General features: G+C 38.3%; 1 protein-coding gene across 3 annotated transcripts; it reads right to left on the bottom strand.

Moving 5' to 3' along the window:
- Positions 1 to 456: 456 nt before the first annotated feature.
- Positions 457 to 23054, bottom strand: LOC129361789 (uncharacterized). Of its 3 annotated transcripts, none has more exons than XM_055032887.1 (10): positions 22819 to 23054; positions 19918 to 20079; positions 18983 to 19180; positions 16340 to 16498; positions 12910 to 12987; positions 12481 to 12637; positions 10822 to 10866; positions 10166 to 10606; positions 6925 to 8444; positions 457 to 5965 (listed from the first exon to the last, which is right to left on the bottom strand). In XM_055032887.1, the coding sequence occupies exons 1-10, from the start codon at positions 23017 to 23019 to the stop codon at positions 5924 to 5926; spliced, it is 3003 nt and encodes a 1000-aa protein (XP_054888862.1). In that variant the 5' UTR covers positions 23020 to 23054; the 3' UTR covers positions 457 to 5923. The 3 variants fall into 3 exon arrangements, with proteins under 3 accessions (XP_054888862.1, XP_054888861.1, XP_054888863.1); XM_055032886.1 differs by having other exon boundaries at positions 22795 to 23054; XM_055032888.1 differs by lacking the exons at positions 18983 to 19180; positions 19918 to 20079; positions 22819 to 23054 and adding an exon at positions 18282 to 18481.
- Positions 23055 to 23272: the final 218 nt, after the last annotated feature.

Here is a 23272-nt window from a genome sequence, read left to right on the forward strand (position 1 = left end):
CAAAAAGGTCAGAAATGCTAAAGAAGATTTCTGAAAGGAGGACAGGCTGGACTGTGGAGGTGCAACTCCAAACAAAGCAGTCAAGGGGTCAAGCTGCAATTTCTTGTCAAAAATGTCCAACAGGATAGCAAAAACTTTGGACCAATAGTTGGAAAGTTGAGGACACAACCAAATAGTGTGGATCAGATTGGCTGGAGAACGCTGGCATCTATCACAGGCAGCAGAAACATTGGTGTAAAACTTGGCTAGCTGTTCTTTAGTATAATAGGTGCGATATACAAGTTTGCATTGAATGAGATTATGTCTGGCACAAATAGATGATTTATGCACTAACGACAGAAATATCTTTAAGGTTTAATGTTTCTCCATGACCTTGTCTGTCACTTGGTGTTCCTTATATTAGATGATGCCTCATGTACAATTCAACTGGCTCTCTAAAGAAATAATCAGACTAGCTGTTGGACCAACAGGTTTATTCCCGGAATACTTCACAAAATGTACCATTTACACAGGAACAGTTTTTTTTATCTGACAGACAATAAACACATTATTATAGCAGGAAACTGTTCCTCTAACAGGTTCAAACACAATTTTGCTTACTTAACATGACTTAACATGGTTTTTAACAAACAAAAAGAACAATGAATACATAGAGACAGCACTAAATGAGGAGGCACAGATAAAGTGTCAACAATTCATCTGCATGGGTAACATTTTCTGGTTAAAACTGCATTTGCAATCCATGGCATACATAACAATAAAAAAGATGGTTTTAGACATTTTCTAAAATGTAACAAAAACCATGCATAGATAGAAAATTTTAATTTCATAACAAAACTATTTGTTCTGTTCATTTATTGGAATTCCTTGTCAGGTAATGTAACTTGGAGCAGTGGTATATTGTCAGGATTCTAACTGCATCAGTTACTTTCACAATAAAACTGGGTTATGCAAAAATTGTTCAGCAAATTCATGAACACTTTAACAAGAAATAGTTCATTAAAGGAAGATAAAGTATAAAATCTTTCATAACCTGGAAAAGAAGCTCCCATCTCGTTGCAGCCCCTGCTGTGGAGTTGATGTATTTGTGAGTAATTAAACATTTAGCTCCTATTGCACTCAACTGATTCTGGACCCCAGTGGCTACATCAGGCAGTGCACCAGCCTTCTTCTGTTCTTTCAAAGAAGCTCTCATATTCTTCACACCAACAAACATGATTTTTATGTTTAAATATTATGTCCCATAATAAAATATTTTAATATTTATGTGAAATTTGGTTAAAAACTGAAATTAAAGCTGTGTTTTGTAGTATAACCAATTCTGTGAAATAATACATAGTCTGAGATCCATGCACCGGTAGCAGCTTCAGTGTGCTTGAATGAGATATTGGATGTTTACTCTGCAATACACAGATGTTCTAAACTGGTATTGGTCTGGCCAACATTGTGTACATGATGCATATATACTGTACATAACAGAGTAAATATATTTTGCTTAAAAATATCTAATGTACAATAAAAGGAATCATCTGGTTGGCTTGTTTAACTATGTTCATCTGCTTAAAGATTTTCAGATACTGAACAAGAAGCAATAATGTTTCACAACAACACGTTTTTGTTTTCCACACATGATGTCTCACGGTCAAACTAAAGGTTAGATCATTTAGCATCCAGCAGAGAATATCTCACTGTTTACAGTTGAACTCTTTAGTGTTTTGGTTGTTGTGTGTGAAGCTGCATGATGTTCTTTAAAAACAGATTGAATATTTGCTACCAATCATTTCACAATGTTTCCATGTAGCCATGAGGTAGGCCAACGAAAGGTCTTAAGTGTGAGGATTTGGTTTTATGTGTTTACATCAGTTGCTGAATGTTTGTTCCAGTTGCTACCAGAGTCAAAACTATTACCGCTGCTCACCTGTGTGGCCTGGATTTTGTGTATCAATTCATGATTGAAAACAATCATTTTTCACTATTCCTGGGTCCTGCCACGTCCATCCTCACTACTGCAAACCACACATCTTGACATGTGGTGTCTGAAAGTATTTTTACTCAAGTTCCCCTTGAGAGCAGTGTGGAGACATAATATCACAGGTAATGTATACTTATCATACATAACAATCTCCTGTAAAACATCCACCAAGGAATAATGAGGTTATTTTACAGACCAAACCACACAGATTCCCATTTGAACCATTTCAAAGCTCTTCTCTTCCTTTTCCACCATTTTATGCCACTCAGGATTTTCCCTATTGCTAAAATCTTCCCCTGTAACTGATATGTTGGAAGTATTTGCCATTTCTCAGTCAATAAATCAGTAAATGAATGATTAAATAAGACCTCACTCAGAATTACCCACATGCCAGACAGAGTGCAACACAAGAAATGTGAGGCTGATTTTATAAGGACTAAAATCAAATCAGGGCACTTTGACTCTGAAAAGGAGATAATTGCTGCCCACTGTATGGAGCTATGGTTAAAACATACCAATCAACCACACAACTACTTTATTATGTAAATTTGTTCAATAGCTTGTTGGAAGGAATATCAAATCAGCCCATCACACTATGTTAACTCAATGAAACAACTTGCTGAAGTTGATCGGCTCTCATGGCCACAGTTGCCTGATGAAAATCACATCATTTTGTTCTCAGCCTCTTCTTGTCACAATCTCCCTGGTGAAGTTTTTCTGAGCATGTGAAATTATTGTGTGTTTAATCTGAAGGTTATTTAAGAGGGAAAAGTGATGACACCAATGTTGTCCTTTCATTTTACCAACTCCACTTCCTCATTATTCATTTTCCACATCTGTTCGACTGAAACACTGAGCTCCCCTGCTCCCTTCTGGTCTGAAAAAGTTAAATGAGAATTTTGATCTTGATGGTCATTATTTCCTGCTCCGAAATTGTGAACTCGTAATAATTGTTCCTCTCTGTTGTGATCTCCCGATCTACTTTGCTGTTGTAAACCATGCATATGCCATAACACATACTGCAGCATGAGAACTGTCACAGGAGCTCAGCTTGTTGTATTTTCTGGATCTCTAAGCATGTGCAAAAACTAACACCCCACAGCCATTTGACCACATGTCAACAGTTTGACTTCAGACAGATAATGCACTCAGAGAGCTATGTTGATCCATCCATCCATCCATTTTCTGAGCACCCTTCTCCCTAATGGGGTCGGTAGGTGCTGGTTCCTATCTCCAGCTGCGTTCCGGGCGAGAGGCGGGGTTCACCCTGGACAGGTCGCCAGTCTGTCGCAGGGCAGCTATGTTGATATTTCTCTTCAAATATTCCACTTCCACTATCTGGTTTTTGTATTCTTAGGAGATATGAATAATTTTGAGGAAAGTTTATGTGACACAGAAAGGAATTCTGTACAATTGTATGGTTCTTCACGAAATAACTACTATAATAATAAGACTCTTTGGTGGGGAATGGCATTGTCATTGTCCATGGAGGCTGCAGAAAGTTGTGGGGCTCTCACTGTGAACATTTCATAAAGCCATATCTAGGATTCAGGAAGTTCAGTGGTAACCCCGTTGGTTAGGGGTCTAATGGATCCTGAAGCGGAAGGGTGTCACTCAGGTGATCTGCAACGTTGCATGAAAGTTGTGTGTGAAAAGTCCACAACCACATAACTGCACGTGAACTATTTAGCTTTCAGTTAAGAATGTGGTAGACAAAAATGACTTTTTGTGTGAGATTCAATTTGGTTAAGCAAATAAAATCCTATCTGTGTTTTATTACTGTGTCAAAGAAGTGAAATAATACTTGCTACTATTTGTCAGGTCTGAGCAATCGCTGGGCGCTTCTATATATAATTTGGGAAATTTAAAATGTTTTTCTACCATTTGCTTTGACTGTTTTACCATTTAGATTTAGGGCTCTACCTATATAAAGATATATAAAGGCTCTGTATATTTCTGAAGTATTTTGGCTTCAAAATGCCGTGTTTGATAACAACAATTAAAACTTCTCAATGATTGACATTGTCTAGCTAAATGACTTGCTACATCGATGAGCTACTCTATGCTGCAGTTGGGGATATGTTGTTTGCTGCTGAGAAAAATCATTTTGTGGCTGTTTGTTTTAAAACATTATTTTTACATCATCTTCTAAGTTATGTGAAACTTCTGTTGAAATCATTTGTAGGCACAGAATCAGTCCAGTACCGGTACCAATCCACATTCCAGGGAAGAAAGACTCACCTGGTGTAAATCACATTTTCAGCTATTGGAGTAACGCTTGAAAGAAATTTATTCAATCAAGGAATGTCGGCTGCACTGATTACAGTTTTCTGGACAATCCGCGGATCTTTAAAGAGCCTGACCTGCCGATTTTGAGTTTGACTGAAATTAATTTTTTTTGTCTGAAATGTTGCTAAATATAGCAGGAATGTCATTGAATTGACAACAGAGGGGTGAAAATTAACTGTAAACGTTCAATTCTCAGTCAGTCTGCTCACTGTAGAACAGAAGAGGACAGAGGCTGATATTTAAACATTTGCTGATGAAGATAAGATCAGGGGAAAAGATCAGCTTCACATGCAAGTATCAGCCGATCACGATCCCCCAAAATTAAGGAAATCGGTGCCCAGAAATCAACTGGTTGATAAATCAGTTTCCAATAAATGTATCCTATTACACATGTATATGATGTAAACAGCACTGCCAGAGATGCAACAGGTTTATAGCAGGTGTGTGAATGATCTAATGATTGGACTGCTGATTGCAGCCAGTTCACATTGTTAGCAGATCTAGAGGGCCCCAAAACTACATTTTGGCTGGGGCCCCATGGAGGCTTGGGCCGGCCCTGCTTGTCATGACTATGTTGTCTTTGGTTGGGTGAACAAAATCCTGCCTAAGATCAGTAGCTGTTAACGGTCAGTAGCACACTGCTGGTGGATGTTTAGTGTACGACGAAGCAGAAAGCTGACGTTCGTTGTTTCTTCTTCCAGTGTGTGGAGCAGGTTACTACAGTCGATTGTAGCCACACAGGCACACGCTCTAGAAAGAAACAAACACACCCTGTACAACACTTTCATTCTATTGGCTGAGAGGTTGCCAGGCGACTGTGCCAAAAGGCAGTTATAGGTTTTGTAAGCGAGCAGAGATGGAGCAGAGACTAAGTGTGGAGGAGAAATTTTGAGTACAATCACTAAACATTTAGTGATTGTAAATGTTTGAGAAAAACGACATTAAGTCCTGCTTTCAAAAAAAAAATTTTTTTTGCTTTGAGAACAAAAAACATGAAATCCTGCTTTCAGACTGAAAATGCCTGCTCTTGGAATATGGCAGAAAAATTCCCCTATAAAAAAAAAACAAACAAAAAAAACAACTTAAACTCTGGAGCAACATGTATAGCGATATTGAGGTGTGTTTTAACAGCTGTGCGGTTCAGGATATAATAGAGTAAATTTTCATGCAAAGCAATGACCGAGGCTGAATCAGGATGAGTGTCACATTTAAAAGTACACAATATGGAGTGACTGATCAGTGGAGGCCCCTCCGTGCTCTGACCACATTCTATCACTGTTTTAGCCTAAACTACTCATTGACAATTATTCTCCAAGTCACAATTTTAGAGTTAATTAATTCATCTATGTACATACACATCTCTGGTGTCTCTCTGGAATGATATACATTTCCCACAAATAATGTATTCACAGTCAACTGGTCCAGTACTTTTACATCTTTTCCACCTGAATAACTCTGATTTCTGAATGACAAGTAATTTACTGGCATGGACACATGTAACTCCACAATAACATATTTGTACTTTCTATATAATGCTAAATTTTTTCCATTAATATTTTCTGTTTGGTAACCCATTTTTAATTTAATCTACATTCTGTTTTCTTTCACAGGAAAACAGAATGTTATTGCCTTTGTCAGAAGACAGTGCAGACATAGCAGAGATCACTTCAAGTCAATACCCTGGGATGTGGCCTTCTCCTTGTTCTGAAAAAACAACAACAAAAAAAAAACATTTGTCATTAGAATAAGCATTTTGGGAGGTGCATAACCATTGGTGTGATATCATGTGAACTATTGTGGTAGATAACATGCCACCTATGCAAACAGCTAGCAGCTCAATGATCTTAGAGAGAATGTCCCTTTCATTGTTAATGCTGTGTTGCAGTTTTCTCAGAGTTCAGAGCTGCTACACATGGGTAACACCCATCCAGTCGATATAATTGGAGAAGTCGGCATTTCAACATGGTGATGCCAGGGAAGGTATAGTTCACAATATCTTTTCTGAACATCACTGTGAACTTTACTTTCCATAAACTGTTTTCATTTGCTCATCATAGAGTTGCAGATGTTACATATAACATTAATTTTGGACACACTCTTACTTGTGTGTCTTGCAAAATAAACATGTTTCCACCACAGCTTACTACAGTCAATGTGAAGAGCAGCCACGTGAAATGTGAAGGAGGAGTTGTGAACGATTACATTGAGGTTTTAGAATTGTCGTTTGGCCGTGGTTGTTGTTTGGAAATGGTAGTGGAGGAAGTCTCTGTTGACTAAACTTCCAAACACTGAACAATTAAAATCGGAGCAAGAGTCTTAAACAATAAAATGCTTAGGCCATTTTGAAATGTGAAAGAGGAGTTGTGAACGATTATGTTGAGCAATCTACATAAAGCTTCATAGTGTAGCTTCCTTAATGATGGAGCTGGTGCACTACATATGTAATGGCCAAATGTTAGTGACAGGGTGAAATCAGATTCAGACATTTCAGTCTTCACCAGTCCACTCTTCCATCACACAGTCATTTCTCAATAGCATAAGCTCCAGATTTTAAGATAACAACTGATTATTATCAATCTCAGGGAACAGTTTCTGTATAAAAAAAAAAAAAGAAAAAAAAAAAAAGGTTGTCGCCTTAAATATCCTCAAGATTTCAAATTTACCTTGAGAGATGGTCTTGGAGGCCTTACAGGTCTTTGAGAGTGGACTGGATCTGGAGCTGATTTTGGTGGTTTGTCTTGGCTTCTTTTCAGTGGTTCCAAATCATCAGCTACATCCGGACAACCAATGTATCCTCCAGCACCAAATACTGATCCCAGATCAGATCCAAACAAAATCTGATTGTTTGGGGAATCAGAAATAGTTGAGTCATGTTTGGCTGACATTCTGCTGATGGCCTTGTTAAGTGTGTCAGTTGTAGTAATATTGGCGGTGTTGGTAGAAGAGACATCTGTGCGGCCAAGTTCCACTCTTTGAATGTTGTTTGATTCTAGATCACTGTCTGAGCTGTTATTGGAAAAACTGAGATTGAGTTCTGTTTCAACAATGTCTTGATTTCCTTTTACCTTGGCTACTTTTTCATGACTGTACATGTCGGGTGTCTCTTGGTTGTCATGGCTATGTAAATCTAGCAATTCCTGATTTTCAATCATGGTGAGATTCTGTGGTTCCTTGTTATGATGGCAATTTGAGACAAGTACGGCCTGATTTTCTGGGTCATAAAAAGTCAGAAGCTCTTGATTTTCGTGACTATCTAAATCCAAAACTTCCTGGTTTTCAGGATATGAAAATCCTTGTAGTTCCTGGTTGCCACCGTTATCTCTTTCTAGCACCTCTTGATTATCATAATTACAAGGTTCAGGTAAATTGTCTTTGTTGATATTCGGACAGGTCTTCACTACCTCCTGATTTTCATGAGAATAGGTATCCACAAGTTCCCTTTTTTCCTGGGTAACAAGCTCCTTGTTGAATGAATTAGGTGGCTCTAACACTTCTTGGTTTCCAGTACTTCTATAATGTATGAATTTCTGAAAATTGTAGTCACTCTCTTCAAGGACCTCTCGGTTTTCATATGTCTGAGCATTCAGTACTTCCTGGTTGGCATAGTTGAAGTTCTCCAATTCTTCATTATTTTCATAGGTTGCTACCAGGTCACCATTGCCACAAAGGTCTAAAACCACCTGGTTCTCTTCATCAGGACTGAGTTTAAAGCCATAAGGGTCAGAGTCACACACAATTTGACAGGCAGAGATGTCAAACCCATAGGGATCAAAATTTTGCTCATAAGGTGAAGGCGATGAGGGATCATCAAAGATAATATTTTCCGCTTGTTCTGGGCTCAGCTCAGCTTCATCAGGATCTACTAGAGTGTGACTAGAGTTCTCTGGACTGAGTTTAAACCCATAGGGGTCAAAACAAGGTGGACTGGCTGAATTATAGCTTAAATCTAAATCAGTTTGATGAGAGTCAGGTTTAATAACATCTTGGTTCTGAAATGCGTTTGGATTGTGGGGGTATTCTACTTTTCTGGGTTCCTCTGTAGTGTTTTCTACCCCTTCTGTTACCTCACTGGGAGGTAAATCTTGAGGATCAGTTTGCTTTAAGTCACTTATCCATTTGGATTCGAACATCAAATTGTCACTGCGACGATGACTGACAACCTGAGTTGAAACACAGCTGGGATCTAGCAGAAAAAAAAGGCAAGATTACAATGAAGTGTGAAATCTTTGTTGGTAAATCAGACTGAAATGTGTATACAACATAGACAAAAAGAAAAGAGTGCTGCTTATGTTATAAAAAGGTAAAAAAAAATTATAAAGCTTTTGATTTAAGTAAAATGTAAGGCACAGACTATAAAAAAGCTTACTTTTGTTCTCCAGAACTGACCCCTGCAGGTGGTTTTGTCTCATCATAAATGTAAACAGTTTTAGAAGTCTCAGCATTAGTTCCTGCATATATTGCAGTTTATATGCAAGAAGTGTATTTGAGACACAATAGTTACAACATGTAACTCATGCGCCAACCCCCTGAACCAATCCTGCTAAACCACAAGGACAATTCCTGCTTTACACCGAAATTGCAGCTCTAAGATACAATTTTTGCAAAACACTGCACACAATTTTCTGCATTTGGCACAATTTCCTTGAAGAAAATCTTTTGTTTTCACAAGGAACAACACTGTCATTTAAAACTCTAAATGTCAATTGCTCTACTATAGACACTGACTTTTCACATAGACAAACATCTTTCACATAGTTTTACAAGAAGAATTCAGAACTTTAGCATAAAGAATCAACAAGTTTTGGAGCACTGGATTCCAACATTGGATAAACATCCAGAACCATAAGAGTGACATTTGGTTTAGTGGTCAACCAAATTTACAGGTATGCTCAAATTTGAGCATACCTGCTCAAATCATCCGGACTTTCCAAAGTGAGAATGCATAAAACATCTACTCTCTCTAGAAATCTGCAGTGCTGCGTATCGAAACTGTACTCAACGATAATAGTGCAGCATTGCCTGTGAACTGTTCTGTATGAAACATTACTAACATGTAATCTGGAATGTCTTCAGTCTCCTTAACAGGAACCTGAAATCATGAATATGATCCTAGAAAATAATGTCATGGCAAATGCAAAAAAAAAAAGAGAAATTTCAAAAGACTTAACAACACAAGTTGTCTATTTTGTTTTTAGCTCTAATACTTCATTAATCTTGAATTGTGAGTTTTAACTCAATTTGAACCAATTAAATTTCCCTCACCTAGTTAAAAAGCACACATTTCTCTATTAGTTTTACTCACAATTTCCAGTTAAAATGACTACTTCTTTTTCTTCAGAATAATTTAAATTATTGTTTCAATTTACATGAACAAAATTTCTGATCTGATATATAAAAGTTATTAAACGTCACAATGAATTCTGCTCCAAAGAATTTAGTGAGAATCTTCTAGTTAGTCGCATTAAAACCAACATGACACACAAGAGACAAAAACATGCAACTCAGCACACTGGGAAATGTTTCCCACTTCTGTCTTACTTTTTTAGGAGAATTTAAATGTTCTGTCCTTTGTGTGTTTCTTGATTTGTGTGTAGATTTTTGAAAGTATGAGGCATGCGTTCAGAAACTGTGTAAACAATCAAGTCGTTACAATGATATCAGTTCAGTTTTCACTAAGAGTTTTGAGGTGAAATCCATGCCAATTTCTGTACCAGAGCAGTTCAGTTTTTCAATGTAAAATCTGGAATTAACCAACAGATTTTCTAAACCTACTTCATCTTGTGACATGCATTTTAAAACAAGAGATTTTGTTTTTTTTTTTTCAAACTATAATCAAAAATGAGTTTCAGTTTCTGCCCCATACAAAGACTGAAAATTTGCTTTACCAAGTTAAAGTATTCTTACTTTGTGGTCCTTCCGTGTCCGCCGTGGTAGCCTCCTCAGCTAGAAATTCATGGTGGAACTCTATTTTAGAGGGTGAGGAGACAGGACAGAGATCCAGCTCATACCCACTCGGGTCTGATTCTATGGAATGCTGACCTGGACACTTCCTCTCCAGGGTTGGTTCTGGCATGAACTCTTCTGATGAGCTCTGAATGGGTTTAAATCCACTGGAATCATCAACAACAGCAATGACATCCAAGTCTTCTCTGCTGTAGCTGATTTCTATGTCACTATCTTCATCTGGGAATTCAGATTCAAAGCACTGAGTTCCAGTTGAAGCTTTATTTTCCGCACATGACAAACTGGTGTCTGCCTCATTTTCCACCTCATTATTAGCACTGGGAAAGAAAATATCTTTTGCAAAAGGATCACTGCCTTTGAAAGGGTCTGAGGCAAAACCATCTGAAAAATCAGTAGAAAATATGAATAAATAACTGGTTGATTTAACAAATAATTATTTAAACTCATGACAGGTTTAAAAAACACCAGATGAAAAAAAAAGTCTTATAAATGTATAAGTATTTTCTGTAAACTGATTCAGATTAAAATGCTTAGTTGTGTTTAATTTAGTCCCAATGAGAATGGTAATAGACTCTTAAGAAAGGATGGGTCCTTACCAGATGAGTCTGTTTTAGGAAACAGGTCCTCATTGAAGAGATCATCTGCAAGGCAAGAAAAAAATAGGAAAACATTTTTTGCAAATGCAGTGCTTGTTATAAGCATTTGACTACCTACTGAGTACAATGTGCATCTAACATCTGAACCAAGGCAACTACGTTGCAAAGCAGCCTCAATGCTACTACCATAGTGCTCTACAGTTGGAAACTGTGCTGATTGCTTTACTTTGGTCAATGACACTTGTTTTTCCAGCTTCCTGAGCCTTTTGAGTACTTCAGATGCTCTTAAGCATCTTTTCCAGTTTTCTTTTATGTCAGTTTGGGGACATGCTGGCAGGAAACAGGAACACCTTTAGCTTGAGATTCATTTTGCCAAAGTGTACCACCGAGCCCCAAAGAAAATTATTTCTACCTCTATAATTATACTTTACAATGCCCACTTCTGAGCTAATAAATTATAATTTTCTTTGCACCCATTTCTGGATTATTTAATTGATTGATTAATATATTTTCACGTGCATGCTTGTATATTCATAAAGTAATCCACTAAGGATTTCATAACCCTCCTGCAGTGTTAGGAGTCAGGGTCATTTAGACTCCATGGGATTTTTACCAGGTCAGTGTAAATGTGCGTATTTACAAGTATTTTCGTCTGGTTTTGGAAACTGATGGTATGACAGGACAACACCACCGCTTTCCTGCTATCCAACCGTGACATCTGCCTCACGTCTACTGAGCGTTGCTCTAGATAACTGGAGGATTAAATGATGTACCTGCATATACGATGAATGACTCGCTTCTTTAGGCTTGAAGTGACCTGACACAGCAGCCTCTTATCTTCATTAACTATTGTATCTTCAGTCACCACATCTTAAACTGTTTTTCAGGATGACTAAAATGCCTCAAATAAAAATGTTCCACCTTTAACTTCCCAAAGGCTGCACCTGCCAAATTTTCAAGGGCTTGGAGTTAAATCAAGAATATCTATCTAGTTTAAAAGAGAGAAACACATTGACAGAAACATTTAGACAGTTTCAGTTTCATAGTTGACCATTTACAAGTCATGGTATGCTTGTTTGTTGGGAAGCCTTTCATTTTAGAAATGTCAATTGTAAGTACAAAAGTCATCTCTATGGAAGCTGTTTTGCAATAAAACCTGCATCCAAGCCAGGTTAGGAGTTACTTTCCAGGCCAGAACACCTTGAAGAGATCCAGCACTGCCAGCCAGCTGGGCAACATTCTGAGGGTTGGGCTTGTCTTTTTGTCAGCCTTTCTATATTTCTAGTTGCCTATTTTTATTTTGCCTAAGATTGTTTCATACCAGAACATGTTAAAACTGTTTGTCATCAGCTACAGCAGAGAAGACTTGGATGTCATTGCTGTTGTTGATGATTCCAGTGGATTTAAACTGTTGGTCAAATTTCCTGATAACTGCGTCATTATTCCCCTTTATCTTGCCTTTATTAATTTCCCTTTGTGATAAAGTATTTTGAATTTGTATTTGAAATGAAACTGAGGCATTTTAGTAAATTCCATTAATGACCTTGTGCTTGTTGCTTTTTTGTCGTATTCTGACACAAAATCTACAACTCCGGAAAAAAAGCATCCAGGAGAAAGAAATCCTGGAAGCTTTCTTTAAGCTTTGTGTTAGATACGTACTGTCTGTCTGACAGTAAGTAAACAGATTGACTTGGTAGAAGTCCAGCTGATTCAGCGGGATTGGGTTAAGAGTAGAAGCTTCTTCCATCTCATTATTCCTTTTATTGTGGATCTTGCCATTCTCTGGATCTTCTTCCATGTCTGATCTATCCATTTCCTATTGACATGTGACAAAACTTTATCAAAATTTTAAACCAAGCAAGACATTGAGCAAGAATGGTCATCATAGCTAATACTGTGTGGCTGCTTTACATTAAAGTAACACAGTGACATAACTGAAATTACAGTATATGTAACAATATGGATTAGGAGAATATGTTTATGATTTTAAATGTCAAAACTTCTTTACATAATATTTAAGTGTATAGCAAGTAATGATTGTTTTGCTAAACTTTGTGCAATTAGTATGCCCAGGTAAAAGCACCCCACCTTTGTAGAGCTGCTCCCACTTTCATCATCCTCTCTGGTACCTGCTAGATTATTACAGAAAGATAAATCTCCAGCCCCCTGATAGAGTCAATGAGATACAGAAAACGGAAAGCAATTAGGAAATGTAAGACACAAGCAAGCAAACGAACAAGTTACATTTATAGTTTTTGTTTCAGAGATTTGTTTTTTATGACTGCTACATTTTGCTCATGTCAGTCTGTAAAACTAATGTGAACTACCTCTAAAATCCTATGGCTTACTCTGAAGTTTTTTTGTGCACTGTGTATTATACTACAATACTTTTAATGTTGCCTAAAAAAGAAATTACATTTATTTAATATGTTACATGTACCAAAGACAATCATTTACAGTGCATTGACAGAGTGGTTCCTTTCATCAGATGTTAGAAGATCAAGCAGTACCTGTCACATCTGTCTTTGGGTTTCACCTCTGAAATTGACCACAGCTTTAGAAAGAAGGCTTTACAGCAGACTCAGGACCTCTGGATGAAAGTACAGCTAGTATGTGACTGCCTAATGGACTAAATAAAAGGTTGCAACAATTAGCTTGTGTGTTGAGTTTTTGCAGTCCAATCAGCCAGAGAACAGATTTGTAGCTCATCCTAATGCTGGTTGCTTCTCAGTCAACCAGCATTTTGTGATTCTCTTGTCAGTGCATGTTCTGTTAGCTTATCAGGATGGATCAGATTTCAGACCTCAATGTTCTGGGTCCTTATGGATGACAGAACATAGTTGATGCAGATGTCTCATCTCCCATTCCAACTCATTCCAAAAATCTCAATTTGACTGTGGACTCTGTCAGTGTGAAGTAAACTCATTGACATTTTGAAGAAACCAGTTTAACAAGATTTGAGATGTAACATGGCACATCGTCCAGATGGAAATAGTCATCAGAAAATTAGTACAATGTGGTGATAAAAAGTTGGACATGGTGACCAAAAATGTTCAGCTTGATGGTGATGTCACAGTCATGAGATCACTGGTGTCTCATGCAATGTCACATAACACGAGCCCCTGTGTCATTGTAACCAATATAAGGAAACAGGCTCTGTGCAAACTCTGTGGCCAAGATCCTATTGACATAGATGATTATATTTTCCCACAGATTCATAGTATTGTCACATTCAGCATCTCGTCCCCTCATATCTCCAACATAACATTCCTGAATCACATAACTTCAGTCTTGCCATCTTAATGGGAGTCCAGTACCCTCTGTGGAAAATCTTTTAAGTGAAAAATTGAACTCGAATTGGCTCTTGATATCTTGCCTCTTTATATTTTCCAGGTTCTAGTTATCTCCTCACATTACCTCACAACTCTTTCCTTCCTCCATCTCTTCCTCCCATGCCTTCAATAGACCATTAAGCTTTGATTGATGAGATTGCCTCAGAACGCTATAATATGTGGATGATAACCCATCTAATTAAAAGTCAATGATATTACTGTTTGAAAACAGTCATGTTGTTTTCCATCAAGCCATATTTTTCGCTTTATCCGGGATCAGATCGCGGGGGTAGCATCTTCAGAAGGCTTCCCTTTCCCCAGCCACTTCTTCCAGCTCTTCCGAGGGAATCCCAAGGCATTCCCAGGCCAGCCAAGAGACATAGTCCCTCCAGCGTGTCCTGGGTCTTCTCCGGGGCCTCCTCTTAGCGGGACCTGCCTGAAACACCTCACCGTGGAGGCATCCAGGAGGCATCCTGCCCAGATGCCCGAGCCACCTCAACTGGCTTAAAGGAAAATAGAAGTGTTCAGTATTCTGTTCAGGTGTCTTGGTTTAGTTCCTAGCAATGGCGATTCTAGACGTGAAGACGAAGACCCACATTCCAGGCTGAACAATGTCAGTGAGAATGGATACTGTTTCAATGGACAAAAATGTGTCCATTGTGGTGCAGTATGCTGCTGTTTTATAGACAGAGTGGATCAGGAGAGGAACTGCAGACCCGCTAGAACCTAAAGAACCAAACATCAGCATCTCCTCATCCCCCAATCATCTCCTGAGGCTGATATGGTCCAGATCATTTGGATATGATTGATTCAGTTTCTTATTGTGATTTTAGTAGACTATTGTGGTTTGATTATTTGCTTAGAACATTGTGTTCAGATTGATACTTTATTTAATATGCCTCTTAAATATGTCTCATAAGCCAAAATAACAAATCATTAACCGTACATTTTTTTAGGACTGTGTTTTATTCAGAAATGTTGATATATTTTATGAATTCAGGATTCATTGGCCATTTAATGTATGATTTCACAAATATTTTATTGATGTAGTTTACCAGTTTGGATAACCTGACTTCCTATGAATGAAGACAAAAATATGCTAATCAAAAATACACCAGACACAGACCTGCAGGAGGGGTAACAGGGTTACTGAGGAAATTATGCTAAATGTGTTTTGTTAACGTTTAGTGGTAGATTTTTGTAACCTTCATAATTTTACTTTAACAAAATTATAGTGCAGCATTTCTAGATGTGGTATAGCAATATGACCATCTGCTCGACCAGGATCTGCAACCTGAATCTCTGTAGACACAAGTGGCTCTTTGGCTCACCTAATATATCAAATGATGAAATCTATTGCTCTGCTTTATGTTTCAGTCTTTAAGTGTTCCCTATAAAAAACACAGACCAGACTGGCCCCCGCGGTAAGTTTCGTCTAGAACCAGCCACCAAAAAAAACCAGTAAAGATCTTTATATTTATAGTTTCCTACCTTTTTTTCCGCTTTGTCTCACTCTGCCAATTTCTTGTCTGAAACTCTGGGAATGTTTGGCAACTATTTGCCCAATAATCAAATAATCAAATGGATTGATTATTTTGTCAAATTAATATAATCAACTTGACAAAATTGATTATTGGTTAACTAACCTACTTCTGGCTAAAGTTAAACTCATTCTTGTTCATTTCCTAAATTATATATTTATTTGTTGCATTGCCCAGAAAGCAAACCTCGTCACACACTGTCTATACTAGCCTTTAAATTTGGAGTTCCAGCTTCTCCCCTCTGGGCAGAGGACCCTCTGACTGCCACCAGCAGGCAGGGAGAGTGAAGTGTCTCACCCAAGGAGACAGAATTCACCATGACAAAGGTGGGCAGAGTGGGAAACAAACTGGCAATCCATCTTGTACCACCGTCCCCATTTCAGTTCAGAGCTAAATTAAAATGGTATACCTGCTTTTAGCACACAGTAGTAGTACTTTGACATTTCTATATTTCTGTCAATGTTAAAATTCTTTGTTTTTATCTGTCTTTATAGCCTGCATTTTTATTCTTGTACTCATAAAGAAGCATGTTTGCTTAGTAGTGGCTGTTTGATATGATCAATTGACTGCACTGTCTCACGCTACACAATCTTTCTAACCACCTTTTTAAAATTATAGTTGGACCTGTGAAGTTCCTGTGTTTACCATTATTAGGTCAGCATAAGCAGGCAGTGATTGGCTTCTTCCCCACGGCTTCATCGGGAGAGGATCATCTTCAGTTGTGTCTGCAGGGGAAGCTGATTCCTCAAGCTGGCTGTCAGGTGTCACTCCACCTCCTGAAATAGAACACAGAGTGTTCTCTTCCTACAACACAAAAGTGAACAAGCTCCAGTAAATGACCACAGTTTGGGTATCTGTACAACATTTATCAAACACATAAACAAATGTGTTTGATGAAATAAAGTTCAATAGGTTTGAGTTGAGCAATAAATATCTTAACCGATCAATCAGGTTTATTTGTATTGCACATTTCAGCAAAAAGGCAGTTGTTGCTGAAATGTGCAGCAAATGCCTTGAAAAACACAAAAAGTTTTTGTGATTTTTCTGTCTACCGTCAGATAAACACAAAAATCAATAACTGAAACATTATATTTTGCCAACATGAAAATGTTGGTTAGTGTTTCATTTATCATGGTACAAAGCAACTCTGAAGAGGTGAGTCTTATAGGAGATAACTTTCTTTGAGGTTATTTTCAAACAAAAACCCTTCAATTGTCCAATAAGCCTCATAGGAAGCATATTCTAATTTATTGACCTATACTTCTGAATATGTATATGTATTAATTTTAGAGCTACATGTTGGTTTTGCTTGGATCAAAAGCAGGTGATGGAGCAGCACCACCTGCTGGTAATGACCAGTCGGCTCCTTCTCCAGTCCTGGTTAAGTTCTGGACCTGCTTGAATGGACAAGCAGGTCCATTAGATTTGCAAAATTACATTAAATAAAAAAAAATTGATTTTGGAATGTCATTTGGAGGCTAGAGTTAAAGCTTTGGTTATAATTCACAGTGTCATATTTAAAGAAAGCAAAACAGAGCTCCAGCACAAAGTGATGGAGCGTTCATGATGTGGGATGTTGTTGCCATGTTTGCCCTTTATTGTCCTTTTTGGAACATAGTTATGTTATAGTTTTGTAAGTGTAATTTATAAACCTGACAGCAAAACTATTGCATCTCCTCCTTCTTCATCATTGTGTGAAGAAGAATGTTAGGGAGTCAGAAGAAGTTTACTCAACAATACTAAGAATATCTTCTAATGTCTGTCATTTTTCAGTCTTTACATATGCAACAAGATCACTGTGGCTTGTGGTTTGGCTTTGTACTTCTGTAGCACTTTACACTACAGTCATTCATCCATTCACACACACGCTGATTGTGGCAAGCTACTGGGTAGCAGCCGGTCTGTCCGAACTGAGGCTGCTATGCACTTTGCCACCTGGCCTGCTGACCACCAACAGTAGGTAAGGTGGGTGAAATGTCTTGTCCAAGGACACAATGACAGAGGCAGGTGAAGCGGGGATCGAACCAGCAACTCGATTGTGGGATGAACTCCTACAAACATTGCCACCATTGCTTCACAAGAACTGTAGTATTTTCTCTTTACAGCAAAAGGCTCTTGAAGGTTTGGAAATTACTTAATCAAGGTGTTTCTGTGTGAAGTTTGTATTATGTCTTTACATGCATAGATTTTCTCCAGGTATTCCAGTTTTCCCCACTGCTCAATAACATTCATGTTAGTTTAAATTACCATTCTAAATTGACTTGACCTTGTCATGAGTTTTACTCCTCCTCTTATTGAATGGTTTTATTATTTTTTTAACAAACATATCACAGCTTGTTAGAGTCAACACCCTGTCAGAGCCAAGGTCCATCAACACTGGAGTTTGTTAAGACTGTGTTACTTCTCCTGTCTTCTTCACTATTTATGCAAACAATTGCATTAGCAGTTGCCCAAGGAACTGTTCCTAGTTCATCCACTAGGGACAAGGGTGAACTATGTTCCTAGGGCAACAACTACTTTTCTTGGCTTGTTGTATGAAGACATGAACTCCTCAACATACACCATATTGCCAAAAGTATTCACTCACATATGAGCTTAAGTGACATCCCATTCCTAATCCATAAGGTCCAAGATGATGCTGGTCAACCTTTGCAGCTAGAACAGCGTTAACTCTTCTGGGGAGGCTGTCCACAAGGTTAAGGAATGTGTTAATGGGGATTTTTGACCATTCTTAAATGTGACCATTTGTGTCACTCCAGATATCACTGCATTCAGTGCTTAGCATGCACTTGGTGATGCATGGCTTGGATCCAGCTGCTATCACAGTTCCATGATGGAATTCACTGAGCTCAGGAGAATGAGTCATCATGATGACCACCACCTTGTTATCAATGCCAGAAAATTCTGACTTGACTCCAGGTCTCCAGGTAACAATTTTTTATAGTCATGAACAAAACATAAAACAGATCTGTTTTTGCAAATATCTGAGTGTTCACCTAAATAATCTGTTAAAAAGGAAAAATCCTTTCATTATGTTGTGCTCCTGCCTACAACGGGAGATTGTATTTTTTAACTAGACTCAGAAACTTAGAGGTTAACCTGACACCTGACATGTTTTTTATTCTATCTATTGGAAATGTCAGCGTGGTATAGCAATCTATCCAACAGCTGTTACATTTTCCACTACCTTTATTCAAATTTATTTCAATTCTATTCAAAAAATATTTTTATTGATCTCAAAAGGAAATTAAAAACAGAAGAAGCCATTAACATCCTGTTCCTTCTTACCTGTAGGATCTCTTCATAAGACTGTCTGATGGAGTCTTGGAGGGGAGTGTCTCTCTCTCGAGCCTCCTCCACCTTCCTTTTTGCTCTCTTCACCTCCTCTCTGAGCTTTTTCAGCCTCCACCGAGCTCGGGCAAGTTCTCTTTCATACTCCTCCACCTGGCTCTCATTTTGTGCTTCTTCTGCTTGCAAGGATAGTATCTATGAACAAACAAGCTTATTCAGTTTAAAAAAATTTTTGCTTAGAATTAGGCAATAAGAAAATTAGTATTCACTTCAAATTTATCTGGAAATCAACATAAGCACCATTATTAATAAAGAGCAATAAAATCATGCCTTTGTGTATACAATGGCTTCAAAACTATTCATACCCCTGAACTTTTCCATATTTTGCCACATTGCAACCACATACATTAATATATATAATTGGAATGTTATGTTTGCAATGGACTGGCGACCTGTCGAGGGTTTACCTCGCCTCTCACCCAAAAGTTTGCTGGAGATTGGCACCAACAACCCTCCTGACCACACTAGGGACAAGGTTGTACAGAAAATGGATGGATGGACGGAATTTTATGAGAGAAAAACAAAAGATGGTTTACAATTTACAATTTCTGAGGTTGAACAAGAAGAGCTCTGATCAGAGATGCAGCCAAGAGGCCCATGGTGACTCTGGACCAAAGGCAGAGATCTACAGCTCAGAGGAGGAATCTGTCCACAGGACAACTATTAGTCATTACTGCATAAATGTGCAAGAAGAAAGTAATTAAGAGAAAACCACAAGAAGTTCTTTTTGCAGTTTTCCTGAAGCCATCTTGGACAAGGCAAACATGTGGAAGAAGGAGCTTTGGTCAGACCAGAATAAGATTCATCTCTTTGAATTACTTGCCTTTCCATAGTAATAGGCAAGTAATTCACCGTACACAAGTAAGTGTTACCTTTTGACTTTCTTCATAGCAGAGCTGTCTGGTTGCCTTTATCTGCTGGATCAGTTTTTCTTTGTGTTTCTCAAATTTCACCATGGTCTCTTCTAAGTCCTTACAGTCTGATTGCTGCTCCTGAAGTTCCATGTTCTCCACTGCTAATGCATTTTCCAGCTCCTTTAAAAACACAAAAAGAGACACAGACATCAACTCTTTAGTTTAGCTGAAATCATTCTCAGTATCAGGAACATGCTTTTTGATGTTTGAGATAAGAAGCACACATTTTAGGTGTTTATACAGTGAAAAGATACCAATGCAAATGATGTATTATATATATATAGTCTGCCACATATTCAGTCATATCATTTATGTGCTGACTTTGTGGCTGGTATAGTGGAACCAGAAAAACTAGTGTTGTAGTCAAGACCACAACAAAAAGTAAACAAGCACAAGGTCTGGTTAGGTGGTCTTGACTACAACACCAGGTGGTACCATGTCATGAAATACTTTGTTGAAATGTGTAAAAGACATGCACATGGTTTGTGTGCATGTGGTTAGCACCACCCCAACAAGTTCAGTGAGATGTCAGTGACCAAAAGAGACCCTTCAAGGAGTGACACATTGAGAAGTATTCAACAACAAATAAAACTTAAGATTAACAGAAGAAGCTGGAGAGCAAGTTGCAGAGAACAATATCACAAATGTGTTGTAGGGGATTAAGAATATCACAAGCTTCAAGCAGAAACCGGATCAGATCACAATATATTCTACAATATTTTTATTTCAGGAACAGGCTCATTATCATCCTCTCCTGTCCCCTGCCAAACAGACATCCCAACCTCCTTTCATTCTAGAATTGCAACAATGGCAGGACATTGGAGTAGCTCTGTACTTTTAATGAAATTTTTTCTCTTTTTCAAATTTTCAATCCTGTCTGTTTAGAGAAAAATCACATTGTTTTTTTTTGTTTAGATATTGTGTAGTTGGGATGATTTTGGGTAATATTTTTCACATTTTTGCTATTTTGTTATGATATGTAAGCATAGCAACAGGCAGCAACAAGGAGCAACTGATGAACACTGGAAAAACTGAAATAGTTCCACAGCTGAAACCAGAAATCACAGAGAGATTGAAAAGGAGGCATTGTGGATACAGAGCAGGAGCAAAGAGGAGAGAGAAGGAGGATGTTCAAACCATCTCTGCTGTCCATCGTAATGAGCAACAAACTTTGCCAAACCCCTTATTAAAAGGTTACCTGCTAGTGTGGAGAATTATCCATTCTCCAAGCTGAGATATTGTTTTATGAGGTTGAAAAAGAGTCAGTGGGTTGAAATACAGTTGGTCCATTTCACATGCCACGTTCAGGAGCTAGCAAGACAAATTGGCAACGGAGGACATTTTGTGATCTGCTTGGTTAGCCTCTATCTATCTAAGCTACGCTCTAAGGAAGGTGTTCCCAAGTATGTCATTTCCTCTAAGCGTAGCTCTCATTGCATTTCCTAACATATCATTTACTTTAGGTTTAGCTTAGTAATCAGCTAAAAGAGATAAAAGAAAAACAAAGAATTATTCATTCTCAACATCAGGTAGATGACTGTTGGGAAATGGTCGCAGGATGCAGAAGAGGTCCTCCAGGCTTGTTTTGAAGCAATTGATTGGACTACTATTGTAGAATTGTGAGGCGAATAAACTCTCAAATATATAGATAAACATAACAAACCACAGAGACGAGTTCTTACTGCCAGCCACGACGGGTCGGGAGATTTATTCACATTCTACCACGGATAAACATCACAAACATTTTTTCTCAAAATCAAAGTCCCCAAAATCTCTCCGTTCTTTGTCTACAGACATTCTTATAGTTTCCAATGACGTCGGTTTTGCGTCAAGATTCTGGCTGCCCATTGACTGAGTGTGTGTTGGAGTTTCCACGAATTTCTTACTGACCTCTCATTTCACATCTGCTCCATCTCAGAACTGCAAAACAAGTCAATTAATAATAATAGTTGTTCTTATCTATCTAAACAGCATACTTTCCAACCCGAGTTTTGGTCCAACATTTTGTACTTTCCAGATAAAATCGGGTCAGATCGAACTTTCAGGCGCCAGAAATCTTTTCCCTTAAAAACAACGCTTTAACGTATTTCTGCTCCGACACTACTCACTGCCAGCCATATGGAGATGACATCAGTGCCATGACTGAGTGTGTGACTATACACACTCAGTGTGTACAGTCACATACACACTGACTGTATAATCTTCTGTGTGGAAATAACCACACAGAAGTGAGATGCTTCCTGAATAGCTGTTTCTTATTGCTCTGGAGTTGGAGTTAAAGACACCTGCTTCAATAACCCTGGTCATCTGGATAAAGCAAGGTGCACTGTGAGGATCATGTTCTTTAATCTCTGCCTGCACTACATTTTACACAATACACAAGTGGACATGGAGAATAAAAATAAATACCTTAGTGTTCACCTGGATAACAAACAGGTCAAACGATGATGCTGTCTACAAGAAAGGGTCTTTCCGCCTCTACGTCTCAAGAAAGCAGAGGTTCTCGATTTCCTTCAGCAAAACACTGCATATCTTCAATTGATCTGTTGTGAAGAGCGCAAACTACTTCTGGATCATCTATTAGGGTAGGGTGAATCATTTATAAGATAAGTCCTGTAGTTAAATCCTACTGCTAGGAGCTGAATATATGACATCACATGGGAGCACTGTGGGAAATGCAGTGATGGAACGGCCTCAAACTGCAAACACAGTAAGTACATACTGTTATGCATCTGAACCATGTCATTTTACCATTATTAAAACAAAGTCATGCAAAAACCAAAGCTCACAAAAATCCAACAGATAGAGAAAAAAAGCACAGACAGGCGCACACACCAGAGGCAGGTGCTGCGGTCTTACTCTGATCTCGGCTGCCTTGGCCAGGACTCGGTCATCCATTTCTATGACATCTGTGTCTCCAGGAGATGACCAACATATAAAGCACGAATGCTTAAGCAAATCTGAGAAGGAGCATTCATTTTTCCAATCTGCCTTTCTTCTATCCTCCCCTCGTTCCTGTGATTTCTCTATTTTTTCTTGCTGCACTGCTGGCTCCTCCATTGCTGCCCTCCCTGGCTGTCGCTTCACTGCAGAGGAGGCGGAGCTGCCTCTGCATGTGGGTGTGTGTGTATGTGTATTTATGACATTGCGGATCAGTGTATTAAGGCAAATTGCACCACTTCAAAAACAGAAAAAAAAACAAAATGAAAGTAAGTCAGTAAGGAATGATAAGAGCAGAGCAGAAAGCTTTTCCCATTTTTGGATTGCATTTTATTTTTTGCCTTCACATGATTCATTTTCACCCCCTCTTCCC

This window comes from Poeciliopsis prolifica, unplaced genomic scaffold (genome assembly GCF_027474105.1).
Source record: "Poeciliopsis prolifica strain line A6 unplaced genomic scaffold, Auburn_PproV2 SCAFFOLD008, whole genome shotgun sequence".
Taxonomy (NCBI): Eukaryota; Metazoa; Chordata; class Actinopteri; order Cyprinodontiformes; family Poeciliidae; genus Poeciliopsis; species Poeciliopsis prolifica.